This window comes from Pangasianodon hypophthalmus, chromosome 2 (assembly GCF_027358585.1).
Source record: "Pangasianodon hypophthalmus isolate fPanHyp1 chromosome 2, fPanHyp1.pri, whole genome shotgun sequence".
Taxonomy (NCBI): domain Eukaryota; kingdom Metazoa; phylum Chordata; class Actinopteri; order Siluriformes; family Pangasiidae; genus Pangasianodon; species Pangasianodon hypophthalmus.
Genome location: NC_069711.1, coordinates 4,173,935 through 4,189,015, shown reverse-complemented (window position 1 = coordinate 4,189,015; position 15,081 = coordinate 4,173,935). Strand labels below are relative to the sequence as shown.

General features: G+C 38.4%; 1 protein-coding gene across 3 annotated transcripts in view; it reads right to left on the bottom strand.

Moving 5' to 3' along the window:
* The window catches only part of kdm6al (lysine (K)-specific demethylase 6A, like), a 110,721-nt gene that overhangs the window by 60,133 nt on the left and 35,507 nt on the right, over window positions 1–15,081 (bottom strand). For 2 of the 3 annotated variants that reach the window (XM_026945495.3, XM_026945496.3), the window contains exons 6-8: window positions 12,376–12,496; window positions 1,730–1,784; window positions 869–903 (exon numbers count right to left, since the gene is read on the bottom strand). In XM_026945495.3, the coding sequence (XP_026801296.1) occupies window positions 869–903; window positions 1,730–1,784; window positions 12,376–12,496 (211 nt within the window). Of the gene's footprint in view, window positions 1–868; window positions 904–1,729; window positions 1,785–12,375; window positions 12,510–15,081 lie in introns of all 3 variants that reach the window. The other variant, XM_053227710.1, reaches the window with a different exon arrangement.

Genomic DNA, 15,081 nt, shown 5'->3' with positions numbered 1-15,081 from the left:
TTCCAGAACTTTTGTTGCTCATCTCTGTATTTCTTTGCGACCTGTTGTCTGGTTATTAATATACCGGTTCTTTTTTTTCCCCTCAGAACATTGTTGTACTGTATATGCCCAATGCTTTTGCAATGCCTCGATTTTCCCTCTCTCCTCAGCTTCAAAATAGCTTGCATTTCTCCCATAGGCAGGTCTTCATGGTTGCTTATCCTTTTTAAACAACAAATGTCTCCACTGGCAAACCCAGCACATAAACCAAGAGTAAACATTCAGAGCTATTAATTGTCTAAACAATTAATCTAACAGGACACACATGGGCAATAAGAAACACCTTTCAGTCACTCACATGTTCCAATATTTTTGATCGTACATATGGGTATGGGTGGGTTCAAACAAAAGGTGCCATATTCTAAGTCATTTAACACACTCTGGATGTAAACATCAGGAAATGAAAGCTGAAAGTCTAATCTATAATCTCAAATCCATCTTTTGATCTCAAACCCAAATGTCTTCAGTTTAAAGCAAAAACAAATGAACTGTTGAGAAAAACGGCCCTTCTGTTCCAATATATAAATTGCAGGTGTATGAGACATTCATATGGGTCTTAACAGTAGTAAAAACACAAGAGAAGGGAGGGATTTCCCCTGTTCTAAAGATGATGTTAGATAGCAAGAAAGCCCTCAGCTATCACACTGGACCAGTACCATCGGCTTACTTGCCTGTTGCTATGGCAACATGGATAGATGCATACTGATTATTGCTAGTGTATTATAAACAACTACAAGAAAAAAAAACAGTTTACAGATACAGACTACATGCACTTAGACAGAGGCATGCAAAAAAAGTTAAGAAAGAGGAAAAATAACAAAGGACTTACCTGTATTTCATACAAATGAGCAATATGGAACTGAACTGTCAATGGAAAAAGAAAGACAAAAAAGGAGCTTTAGCAAAAATACAAAAATAAACATTTTAACATCCTCTTATTAAACTAACAACTACAGGAGAGGAAAAAATCTTGGGTCCAGCTCAATGTTTGACTTCTTTGAGAAATAAATCCTTTTGTCCACAGCTCAATAAATGGTTCACTAAGACTGAGAGGTGAGAGTGCCCTTGATGTCCCTAGACGTGAGTGTGTATATATGACTCCAAGTGTGTGTAGGCTGCTCTCAGCCTGATCACGAACAGTAGACCCAGCAGCATGGGGATTGGTGTTTCCAGGGCAACAAATATCAGGCAACAGGAAGTTGTGATGAAAAATGATATAGCTGCAGGTTCATGTATTTCTGCTACCAGCTATCCAATGAGATTTATGATCCAGTATCCACAACCACAGTTCACACAAAACTCTTTAGTGCCGAACTGAATATTTACATTTACACTGACACTTTTATCCAAAGCGACTTACAACTGAGACAGGATACAACTGAGCAGTTGCGGGTTAAGGGCCTTGCTCAAGGGCAACAGTGGCAGCTTGGTGGTGCTGGGATCCGATCAGTAGCCCAGTGTCTGGAGTCTCGGCAACTGCTCGCAGACTGAAGACTGCATTGCTGCACCACTCACACTACAGGAGTGGTGAGTGAGTCGTTCACTGAGCCACAAAATTAGTATTCTGGGAATTCAGGGAGAACTCGTGTAGTGTGCACTGAGTCAGGACTGCCCTACATGTTTAGTCCAATAGCTGGTACAGGACTAATCCCGTATACCTGCAGAGCAAAAAACTGATTGTGGTACTTACTTTCAGCCTTGGACAATGTGCAGTGGTTTGAGTCGATCAAAGCCAGCTGAAAGTGCTAGAGACAGAAGGTGAGAGATACAAACAGAGAAACCAGTAAAAATATTAATATACACTCATAGTCCACTGTAAGGTACATTCGTGCAGTTGTCTAACCAGCCAATCATGTGGCAGCGCAAGGCAAAACATGCAGGTACAGGTCAAGATCTCCAGGTAATGTTCATGTCAAACATCAGAACGAAGAAAAAGTGGGCTCTGTGTCTTTGATTGCGGCATGGATTTTGGAGCCAGATTGGCTGGTGTGAGTATTTCAGAAACTGCTGATCTCCTAGGATTTCTCACACCCAACAGTCTTTAGAGTTTACACAGAATGGTGTTAAAAACAAAAAACACTGAATGAGTGACAGTTTGTGGGTGGAAATGCCTTGCTGATGAGAGGACAGAGAAGAAAGCCAGATTGGTTTGAACTGCCAGGAGGGATATAGGAACTCATATGATCACTCTTTATAACTGTGGTGAGCAGAAAAGCATCTCCGCATGCACGTGACATCAAACCTTGAGGTTGATGGGCTACAACAGCAGAAGACCACATCAGTTTCCACTCTGGACAGCCAAAAACAAGAATTTGAGGCTATCATGGGCACAGTCTCATCAACCTCAAGGTTTAATGTGTCGTGTGTTCTGAGATGCTTTTCTGCTCACCACAGTCGTAAAGAGTGCTTATTTGAGTTACTATAGATTTCCTGGCGCCAACAGCCATGCCACAGTTAAACTCAGAAAGAACTTTCCCCATTCTGATGTTTGACATGAACATTAACTAAAGCTCTTGACCTGTATCACATGATTTTATGCAATGTGCTGCTGCAACATAACTGGCTGATTAGATAACTGCATAAATGAGCAGGTGTACAAGTGTTCCTATTAAAGTGACCAGTGAGTGTATCTGATCAGGTCCATAAGAATTTGGACATTGACTGAATTATAGTTATTTTAGCTGTCTACCACATTACCACTACCACAGTATATTGGAGTTGAAATTAATTAATGGTTATTAAAAGTGCAGACCTCCATCTTTAATTTAAGGGTACTGACATCCAAATTGGGTGAATGTTGTAGGAATTACAGCACTCTTTATACGTGGTGATACCATTTTTAGGGAACCAAAAGCAACTGAACAAACTAACAATCATACATTAAATTGTCATTTATAATACTTGTTTGTAAAACCCATAGACATCACCAGATGCTAGGTTTCTTCCCTGGTGATAAAACTGCCAGGGCTTTACTGGAGCCGTCTTCACTTCCTGCTTATTCTTGGGGCATCTTGCCTTCAGCAAGTAAAATGCATACTCAATTGGATTCAGCCTTTAAAAAAAAAAAAAAAAAAGGTGGTATGCCTCATATCATGAGCAGTTCCTTCCTTTCTATATAATCTTCTAATCCCATCATTCTGGTTCAAGCTGATCTCAGTCTCTTCTGTCCGTAGGATGTTGTTACAGACCTGTACGTGCCTTTTACAATGTTTGACATCTAAATTGGTCCTCCTTTTTTTTTTTTTTTTTTTTTAGGCTTACAAGTAGTTTACTTGTGCTAAACCCTTCTTCTCTTCTCTTGATTGTTGACTGACACAGATGGAGGGTGTTCTATATCTGGCCAACTGCTGAATGGGGTTTTCTTTACCAGGGAAAGAGTTCTTCTGTCATCCACCCCAGTTGTCTGCTGGTGGACTTTTGGTGTTCCTGGGCTCACTGATGCGTTGTTTCTTCTTAAGGATGTATCTTAATAGTTTATTTGGCCACACCTAAACATTTTTGCTATCTCAATGATGGGTTTGTTTTGTTTTTTCAGCCTAATGATGGTTTCCTTTACTGGCAGTGACAACTCCTTGGACTTCATTTGAGAGCTAACGGCAACAAATCCCAAATGCAAATGCCACACATGAAATTAACTGTAGACTTGTTATATGCTTACTTGTAAGTGAAATAATAGGGAAATATAGCCACACAAGCAAACTTGTGCCCAGTGCTTGCAAAATGATATAGATTTATAATAGAAAAAGAATAAATAAAACATAATTATTAAGTTTTTTGATGATAGCGCAACACTAACCCCGTCAAATGACTGCTGAAAGCTGATTGGCTGATGGCAGCTGTTTTTTTTTTGTTTTTTTTTTTAATAATTAGATCATTAAAAATCCATTTATGGGTTAGCACTTGTAGGACCCATCCCTCTAACTTTGCAAATGAATCTAAACACCGCTAACTCAGAATCTTGTCCCGTGTTTGCCTTTAAAGTTTTGTGCAAATCCATGCAAGCAATCATGAGTTACAGCTGTGAAAATCAGGCTCCGCCTCGTTGAAGCTGATGGCACATATGGTGGCCACATTGTTTATAAATGTCAACATGTTTCTGATGACTGAGGTTCACACTCTCGAGTAGTCTGATATCAATTTTGTGAAGACTGGCCAAAAAATTCTGGAACTATTTCGCAAAAGTAGGTTTCGTATATTATGTTAATGATCATAAATTATCGTGGACAGAGCTAAATGGTCCAAAAAGCAATTTTGTATGGGTTGAACAAAAGACTCAGTTATTTTTTTTTTTAAAGGAAATTTCACAATACACCTTACTTTCCAAGAGATAGTTGAATATGATTCTATTAGATAGTACTGGGTCCCTCCCTGAACCTACCATTCAAGTGTCGAATAGCTTACTGCGAATCTTGTCAAATGCCTGCTGAAAACTGATTGGCTGATGGTGGCGACATTTTTTTTCAGTAATTAGGTCATCACAAATCCACTTAAGATTAACACACAGGTGCACCATACCAAATTTCAGCTCGATCAGACTTACGGTTCCTGAGAAACAGCCATCTGACTTGAGCACTGCCCCTATGAATGACCATGCCACAAGCTTTGCATATGACCTTAGAACAGCAACTGAATCCAAATTCAAACGCCTCGCTCTCTTTTTTTTTTTCTAGGGCTCGCGGTTCACGAGATGTGTTTATTTAGTGTAGAATCAGAATAAATACAGCTGCAAGCAGCAATCTGCGGGGTACAAGCACCATGCGCAGATCGTACCACAGGTAGCTAGCTCTCGCCAAGATTCATAGAACACTTAAGCATCCATAGATAAATATACACTTCAAGTTTCACAACAGTAGCTCAGTGCTAACATTGAAGTGTGGGCTTCAAGCTGATTGGCTGATGGCAGCCATGTTTTTGAAGTAACCTAGTTAGCAGTAAAAGTCCACTCACAGATTAGGACAATGATGCAGTACACCATTTATCAGATGCATAGTGCCTGAGAGACCAACACAAACGTTATTTGAATTTAACTTCGCACCCAGTGGATGGTCACATGGCGTTAGAATTTAGCATTGTGGATAAGGCTGAATAAGCCTTTTGAATTCATGGGAAACCATCTAAAATGTTTGAGTGAAATAAGCTCTGCCGTGAAGGAGCTAATTAGCATTTGGTGGCCATGTGCTAATTTGGGAGCAAGATTTACTGACTACCGTAATAACATGTACATGAGCCAAACTGCACTGTATTTTTTTAATGACTTTTAATTATTTACCATCTCGTTATAGATGGCATCGTTGTTATGGTAATGATGTCCCCAAATATAGCTGTATGCAAGCAAAGAATTTTGAATCACTAAGTACCAAAAAAAAATAAATAAATGCAGATTTTATAGTGTGTCTAGATTAGGATCCAGGGGGTCGTAAGAACAGGGGTGTCAAACTCAAATCTGTTCAGGCCACTTCAGCATGTTTTTGAGTTTTGAGGGGCCATAATAAGATTATTCATTTTAAATTATTTTAAATGATTATTTTTAAAATTAACAATAACCTGCTCTCAAAGTCAGATAGGATGTGTCCAGGAAAAACAAGGGCTAACAGCACCTATTCCGTATGAAATATTATATGCCTGAAAAATAAATATATCTGTTCCAAATACTGAAAATACACTCACTGAGCAATAGGAACACCTGTACATCTGTTCATTCACGCAATTATCTAATCAGCCAATTGTGTGGCAGCAGTGCAAGGCTTAAAATAATAACCAGCTTCAGGAATTGCTCACATCAACCATCAGAATGGGGAAAATATCTGATCTGTGATCTGTGCTTTTGACTGTGGCATTACTGCTGGTGCCAGTCAGGCTGGTCTGAGTATTTCTATAACTGCTGATCTCTTGGGATTTTCACACACAACAGTCTCTAGAGTTTACTCAGAAAGTGCAATAAAGAAAAAACATCCAGTGAGCGGCAGTTCTGCAGATGGAAACAGCTTGTTGATGAGAGAGGTCAGCAGAGAATGGCCAGACTGGTTCGAGCTGACAGAAATGCTACAGAACCTCAGACAACCACACAGTACAAATGTGGTGAGCTGAAAAGCATCTCAGAATGAACAACACGTCGAACCTTGAGGCAGATGGGCTACAACAGGAGAAGACCACGGCAGGTTCCGCTCCTGTCTGTCGAGAACAGAAAGCTGAGGGTGCAGTGGGTGCAGGCTCACCAAAACTGGACAGTGGAAGACCGGAAAAAACGTAGCCTGGTCTGATAAATCTCGATTTCTGCTGCGGCACACAGATGGTAGGGTCAGAATTCGGCACCCAATGATACGAATCCATGCTGCCCAACCTGCCTTTTTGTCAACGGTCCATGCTGGTGGAGGTGGTGGAATGGTGTGGGGAATAATTCCAGCATGATAATGCACCATGTCACCAAGCAAAAGTCTTTTCAAACTTGTTTCATGAACATCCCAAAGAGTTCAATGATCGAGTGGCCTTCCTAGTCACCGGATCTGAATCCAACAGAACACCTTCAGGATGTGGTAGAATAGGAGAAATCGCAGCATGAAAGTGCACCTGAAAAATCTGCAGGAACTGTGTGATGCAATCATGTCAACATGGACCAGAATCTCAAAGGAATGTTTCCAACATCTTGTGGAAACCATGCCACGAAGAATTGAGGCTGTTTTAAGAGCAAAGGGAGGCCCTACCCTGTATTAGTATAGTGTTCCTAATAAAGAGCTCAGTGAGTGTATAACTTTCAAAAACATGAAGCATGGTGGTGGCAGCATCGTTCTTTCGGGCTGCTTTTCTTCAGTCAGAACTGGGGCTTTTAATAAGGTGGCAGGAATCATGAATAGCTACAAATACAAGTCGATTTTAGTGCAAAACATTCAGGTGTCTGCTAGTAAGACCTAGCAATCAAATCAACAAAGAAATGGCTTAAACGAAAGATCAATGTTTCTGAATGGCCTAAGCAGAGCCCAGACCTGAATCCAACTTTTTGGGAAAATATTGCCAAGTCAAGATGTGCCACGCTGATAGACTCTTACCCAAAAAAGAGTGAGTGGTGTAATAAAATCAAAAGTTGCTCCAAAGGATTAGTTTAGGGGTGTGCACACACATGCAACTAGGTTATTGTTAGTTTCTTATTTTTCCTTTTTTCCCTAAAAAGTTTTTTATTTGCATACCTTACAATTTCACACTGAAGGAGGGAAAAGATCTGACATGATTTATCTTAGGGTCATTCTTTTATTTCACAAAAACCTGCCATTTTGGGTGTGTACACTATTTATATCCACTGTACCCTCTTGCACATTAGCACATAGATTCAGCACACCAAATTTCAGCTTGATGATTCTCAACAAGTCTCAAGTCGCAACAAGTATCATCTATTGTTTTTAACAAGGTTATCTGATCATAGCTCTGTCCCCACGTGTGGCCATGCCCCCAACTTTGTTTATGCCCTCAGAATCTTATGCAGTATACGACTTTTATGTTTCACGTGAATCCATTCCAAGCACTCGTGAGTTACAGCTGCTTGGGTAAATTAGGCTTTGCCTCATTATAACTGAGTGACTTGTGGTAGCCATATTCTTTGCCAATTTCTAAATGTTTTGGATAACTTTTAAGGTGAGTCTGAATGACACCAATTTGTTGTAGATATAGCTGAAAACCCAGGAGGAGAATGTAAAATTATGTTAATTTATTATGTCTGTGTCCTGTTTTCAAATCGTTCAGAGTTTCTCACCTGTGCCAGAGTTTAAACTATTCAGTTTTTCTTTTATCATCAATAATTTTGCACTATCATGTTCTTTTGTCGTATTTTTCATTTTCCTCTTCTACCACATGAGTATCTCAATGTTCTCCATGTTTGGCAAAGGTATAACAACCCACTTTCGTGGTACCCTTGGCTGTCATCTTCAGCTTTAATGTATTCAAATTTTAAACTGAGGACCTATCGAACTTGAGTTCCTGCTGAAGTAAACACTTCTTATCGTCATACATTCATGAAAATTGTTCATTAGTAGAGTATATTGCCACTTCCTTGACAAACTGATAAAGTTTAAAAGCAGTGTATACTGCTATTCTCCACTCTGGATCAGACTTACAAACATGACTTTGAAAAATACAAATGTCTTTTTCTACTATATTCAGTGTAAGTATTTCAACGAAATGTTACTGGTATAAGCATGGCTATTTGTAAAGTTGTTTTAAATTTGGTTTAAATTTAAAGTTTACTTAATGGAATGCACATACCAGCTTTTTGGCTGACATATCCATGTTTTCCTTATTAGTATTATTTTTATTTAAAAAAAATTGGATCTGTATTTATTGTAAATTTTCTAATCAGTCTTATATTACTTATATACTTTCAGCATATATTACAAGTGGACCATGGAAGAGATCTTTAACCTTCAAGCAAATAAATGGTTCATTAAGAAAATATTGTTCCTTGTATTTACAGGTTCCCGGGACGACACTGGATCCTGAAAATAGCACACGCACTACGAAAGCAGAATGTTAACTGCAGGTCCATTTCCATCAAAGAACCTACAACGGGGACAGTGTAAACCTTCAAATCCCCGATACGACCACAGTTAAAGAGAAATCTCTGCAATGCCTGTGGTTCCATGTGCGGGCGAACAACATAAATCTGAACAAAAACTTTTATAAATGCATTGAGGAAGACGACTTGACTGCTACAACATGGAAAAGTCAAAATGCAACTGGCAACAACACGCCTTGCTGTAACAGTAAATGCATAAACTCTTCCCAGAAACAGTGACCAACATCTGTACTCCCTCTGTCTGTGTGTGCAGTGATGTTTTCAACAGCATTAAAGTTCTTACTGTTTCGTATACTTTTTAAACACTTTTAAATGTTATTTTAAAAAAGATAATTTTTTTTTTGAACTTGAATGTTAATTTTCCGAAGTATGACCTGCGCAATGAATATTACTGTCAATTTTAATTTAATTTTAAGCATAAAATGTGAAAGTGCAGTAAATCTAATTGATAATTAGTTCCATGTTTTGGTATTCTGGCTTTGAAAAACTCATTTCTTGACAAAAATATGCAATACTGAATGAATAAATAACTGAATAAAACCAGACACTTGCCATACAACTATCATCTTGTCATGTATTAGGATACTGCACCTGACAATTTTTTGTTTTAAAAAGAACTATAACACTTAGCCCATTAATGTGATCAAATTCGTAGATAGTTAATGTTACGTACAATATGACTGCAAATGCCATATTACTGGTATTTTTCAGCTGTGTTTTTCCATGGGAATTAAATACATCTTGACTATAGTCAGTTATATATTTTAATATTATAGGCTTAAATAGACTGTACTAGAACTAATACTCCCTCTTAGAACTACGTCTTCTCACACATGATTATGAAGACTTGTAGATTTATGGTGTCACCTTGTGGTGTAACAGGACACTGCAAATCATTTATTACTAAAAATCTGATATATTTGTCCTTATTAACAATTACTTGAAGCTGCTGTTTAAGTAAATGAAGCTCCACCCCTCTATGACTTATTGGCATCTGATACTGTGCAAAAAAGTTCAATATATTTTTGAAAATTATTGACTTTTAGGCTCTCATGAGAATTTTAACACCAAATTTGTGAAGGTAGGCCCAGAGTCCTCCCAATATTTAGCAAAAGTAGGTTCCACGTATTCTGCAAATTACCTTAAATGTGAGTGGGCGGGGTTTCATGTTGTGATAGCAGATTTATAGGGCATGAGACACCAAATCAGTATTCGAAATATATTTCACTGCACATCCTAATTTATCAAAGAAATGCTTTTCAATTTGCAAATTGGACTTATGATCCTGAGAAAGGGTGATTACAACTTCTCTCCACCCCAAAAGATGACCATCCCCCAGGTTTTGCAGACGTTCTCCCAATCTTGTCCTGAACGTAACTTTGTGGTATGTGCGAATACCTTTACCCTATCATAAGTTATAGCTATTTGACTAAATTCAGCTCCAACTGACAAAAACTGGTTGGCGTGTGTTGGCCATATTTTTATACATCTCAATACGATTTGAATAACTTTTGAAAAAAAGACTTCTATGAGGAGTTTGACACCAATTTCTTGATGACAGACCAAAATACCCAAAATTAGTTAGCAAAAGGAGGTTTTCCATATTATGCAAAATTATAACAAAACAATTTTTTATGGTTTCTGCAAAAGAATCAAGATCAGTAAGACTGTACACCTTATTTTTCAAGAGAAAACAATAAATAAACAAATGAATAAATAGCCAAGTTATATCTCGACTGGACTTACGGCTCTTGAGAAACAGCTATCTGATCTTAGCCCCACCCCCTGTGTATGACTACGCCCCAAACTTTGCATATGACCTCAGTATCTTGTCCTGTATAGCAGTGTCAAGCCTCGTGCGAATGCACATGAGCAGTCATGAGTTACAGCTATTTGAGTAAATTACACTCCGCCTCACATGAATTGATTGGCATGTGGAAGCCATTTTTTTTTTTTTTTTTTTTTTTTTTTTAAACATTTCTACATGACTTTTACAACCTTTCAAAATGAGCATCTCTGAGTAGTTTGAAAGACATAAAGACATAAAATCCTAGGAGGAGATAAAAATAAGTTTTGCATATTATGCAAATTAGCAAAAAATTCTAAAGCTAAATTCATCTTAAGCCAAAGAATAAGACAGAAGAAGAATTTTCCATGTATGCCTTATGTTTCTCAAGAATGTAAAGACACAATTTGATCATTCCAATTTTCTGATTACATTACGTAACAATTTTTGTTCCTGGGTAATAAGTGTTATTTTCTAATTGCTTATGCCTTAAAAGTATAGAAAATGATTATTAATCCCCTCAAACTTTGCTTTTGTGACCAGGAAATTGGTATTTTTGAAATGTACCTATCTTCATTGAGAAAACAGGCTCATGATTATACTGTAAATCACTTTCATAAATCAGCCGTCAAATAAAATGATTTAGTCTCCCTTCATGCTCTCATTATACTGTTCTTGGTAGTGGCGTTCAAATTCCAGTATATCCTAGTGATATCGCCTTGCTCCTCTGAGTACGCTCCCATGTTCTCCTTGAAATTATCAGGATGACTTTGAGAGACATCCCGCAGCCCACTGTGCTGTAGATCTTCAGCAGAATCTCAAGCGGCTCCACATATTTTTTGGCTTCATGATTGTCCAGGAAGCCCAGAACCACTGCGACAAAGCTGTTCGAAGCTGCTTTCTCCATCCTAGAGAGCTTCTTGAGGAATTCCTTGCATTCCAGGGTCTTCTTTATCTGTGGTCCGATGAACACACTGGCTTTGACTTTTCCTCAGACAGCTTCGGCAAGAAGTCTTGAAAGGTACTTGAAGGCTGCTGACAAATTATTTCATAAGGCCCAATTTGATGTGCAGTGGCGGCATCAGCACCTTCCAGGGGGTCCACCAATAGCTCCCACTGGACGTTTTTCCTCCCCACAGCGAGCTCAGTCCACTGTGGTCAGTCCCACCTTTGGTAGTGCAACTTCGTGTCCTTGCTGTCCCAAAGACAAAGCTAGAAGTGAAACTGGGTAAAACCTCCTTGGAGACCCATCAGGAATGCCACCAAGTCTCCAAAGACCTCCCAGCCACACTCCTCATACTCCAAGGCACCCAGCAATGTCTTGAAGCTTGAAGATCTTTCAGGTCAGAAAAACACAACATCTTTTAAAACTTACCTGCTTTTTTCTGACGTTATGTGAATTAACAGATGCAAATTTGCCCGTTTACTCAAGGAAACTAGGTAAATTTCAATATACCAGTGTCCCGGGGACAAAAGCAAAGCTTGAAGGGCATAATAGCCATTTTCTACACTTTTGCAGTACGAGCAATTAAGAAACAATATTTACTACCCAGGAACAACAACAACAACAACAACAACATGGTTTAGGCTACACAATTCATTTTAGCAAAGAAAAATAGTATTTACAATAATAAGGAGAAGAAAAGGAAGAATGACAACAATAGGGTTCCAAGCACTACCTGGTCATGGAACAGCTAAGCAGCCAACTATCCAATTACTTTTGGTCCCTTAAAAGCATGGAATCTCTCTGTTCATGTATGAAAAGAAACTTCATAAAGAAACATCAATGACTTGATGTTACTTAATCCCCCTTAATGAACACGGCTATGCATTGTCCATCCCGTATGAATGATTAAAGATAGAGGCTAAAAACAGTTCTTAAAAAAAATAACCAGATGATGACACCAGGTTATGAATCAAGAAAATGTTTTCAAAGAAACAGCAACACCTTTTAAATATGTCAAGAAAACATAAGGTTAATGGCTCCTACCTTTAAGCTTGACTCGTAGTCTGTGTTCACCTTAAACATTAGCCCAAGGCGGAGGTGAATCTCCTTGGCTCGAGAGAAACTGGGATCAATGTACAGCACCTCCTGAAATACTTTAATCCCCCTGCAAAGACAAACTACATTTCTCTTACTAGTCTAATGAGTAGTATTGAACCATTTAAGCAATTTAACAAATAAAGGCTATGAAACAAATCCTAATGCATTTTTATTCCATTAACGTGATCTGAATTTCTCTTTGAAACGGGTCACATTTTTTTGCCCACCTGCATATGCATGGTAACATCGGACAATCAGAAAAAGGTGGGCAAAAGTGGTGATGGAACATTAAAGAGAAAAAACACACACGGGCACACGACAAACCCTCGCCTGTGTCGGTGGATGGGACGGTTCCATGTCAACAGCATAAATGATTAAGAATGTAAAGAACTGCTATTTACTGCAGTGCTGTTTGGATTCATAAGCAGCAGAGTTTATATGCTTATTCTAAACTTATAAACGTAATAAAAATAGTCAGTCTTTATACTTTTATTACTGGCATGAAGGTAAAATATCACACGACTGCCTTAAAATGTGACACAGCACACACTCTATCCAGTGCTTTTATTATTAAACAATCTGTCAACTGATGCAGAAATGCAAAATATAAAAAAAATTTACATAAAAAAAAAAAATATATAAAAATACACTACATTTTTGCACACAGTTAAACCATTTAAATTTCCCCCCACTCATATCCAGAAGGACTTTCTTTTTTTTTTCTTTTTTTTGTAGTGGATCATGTGATACAGGCAAGTTGCAGCAATGAACATGCTGTAATGTATGCTGGTTCTGGCAGGTGTGATTTTTCAAGACAAATTTCTTTGTGTTTGGTCTGATTGCTGGTATGTATAATAATCAATTGTCAGCAGAGCTAAATTACAAAGAATGAATTACAAATTGAACATAAAACTAACAAATTTGAATGACAGCACAATGAATGCGAAACATGAAACTGCAGCTTAAATGCATAATTTCAAAATGTACCTCTAAAAATTTAAATTGTAAAAAAAAAAAAAAAAAAAACAAACAACCATTACGGTAAAGGGGAAATAATTATTGCCCTAAGAACCTTTTCAAAGTGTGAAGACAGACCTGAAAGCAAAGTAAAAGCTTTATAAGTTCTAACTTCTTATATACATGCTAATTTTTTTTATAGTTGGCCTAACTAACCAGTCATGGTCCATTTGTTTCACACAATCTAAAAGGATTCTTTGGTGAAACAAAGATAATTTTGGTCATCTGGGCTACTGTTCAAGTATGAATTATTAATATTAATGTGACATTAAAAGCTTATTAATGTGTTGGTCTTTTCAAAAATGCATTTTTGCTGTCATGTTGATCAAATAATACACGGTCAAGCTTTTAGCCAGTTATTTAGTGGCAGAACACAAGCTACAGTAACTCCTGTTCTTGCTTACATGAGTGTCAGTGATGGTTCTACAATAAAGCACAGGCAGGAATAATGCAGAAAGGAATTGAGAACTGTCATTAAACAAACTGATTTGTTACTGTGGCGAGAACAGTGTTTGCAAGGAGCAGAAATATCCATGATTCTTCTTGAGTAGCAAGCAGGACGTATATTGACATTGGATCTCATTTATCAAGCATCACACTGCCTCTACCAGCTTGCCTTCTTCCCATAGTGCATCCTGGCGCCATGTCTTCCCCCGGTAAGCGACGCACATTTACCCACCCGTCCAAAAGATGTAAAAGAAAACATGATTCATCAGACCAGGCCACCTTCTTCCATTGCTCCATGGTCTGTTCTGATGCTCACATGCCTATTGTAGGCGCTTGTGGTGTTGGACAGGGGTCAATAGTATGGGCACTGACTGGTCTGCAGCTACTCAGCCCCATACACAGCAAGCTGCAATGCACTGTGTGTTCAGACACCTTTCTATCATAGCCAACATTAACTTTTTCAGCAAATAGTAACCCTCGCTTCCCACGTGCATCAGTGAGTCTTGGCCGCCCATGTCATTGTTGCCTGTTCACCGGTTGTCCTTCCTTGGACCACATTTGGTAGGGACCAACCACTGAATACCGGGAACATCCCACATGTTGTGGAGATGCTCTGACCCAGTTGTCTAGCAATCACAATTTGGCCCTTGTCAAAGTCGCTCAGATCCTTACGCTTGCTCATTTTTCCTGCTTCCAACACATCAACTTCAAGAACTGACTGTTCACTTGCTGCCTAATATATCCCACCCCTTGACAGCAGGTGCCATTGTAACGAGATGTTAATCACTTCACCTGTTAGTGGTTTTAATGTTATGGCTGAGCAGGGTATATATACACATATACATTATACAGTAATTTTTTTTTTTTTTTTTTTATATACAAGTCCCTCCTTTTTCATAGGCTCAAAAGTAATGGGACAATTGACTGATAAGCAGTTTCATGGACAGGTATGGCCTGTTTCCTGGTTATTTAAAGGAGATAAAAGGTCTGGAGGTGATTCCAAGCGTTGAATTTGCATTTGGTAGCTGTTCACGGGAGCTCACAAGGAGCTGCCAAATGAGGTGCCGATGCAAGTGAAGGAGGCCGTCATTAGGCTGAAAAAACAAAACAGACCTTTCGGAGAGATAGCAGAAACTTTAGGAGTGGCCAACTCAACAATTTGGTACATTCTTAAAAAGAAGAAATGCA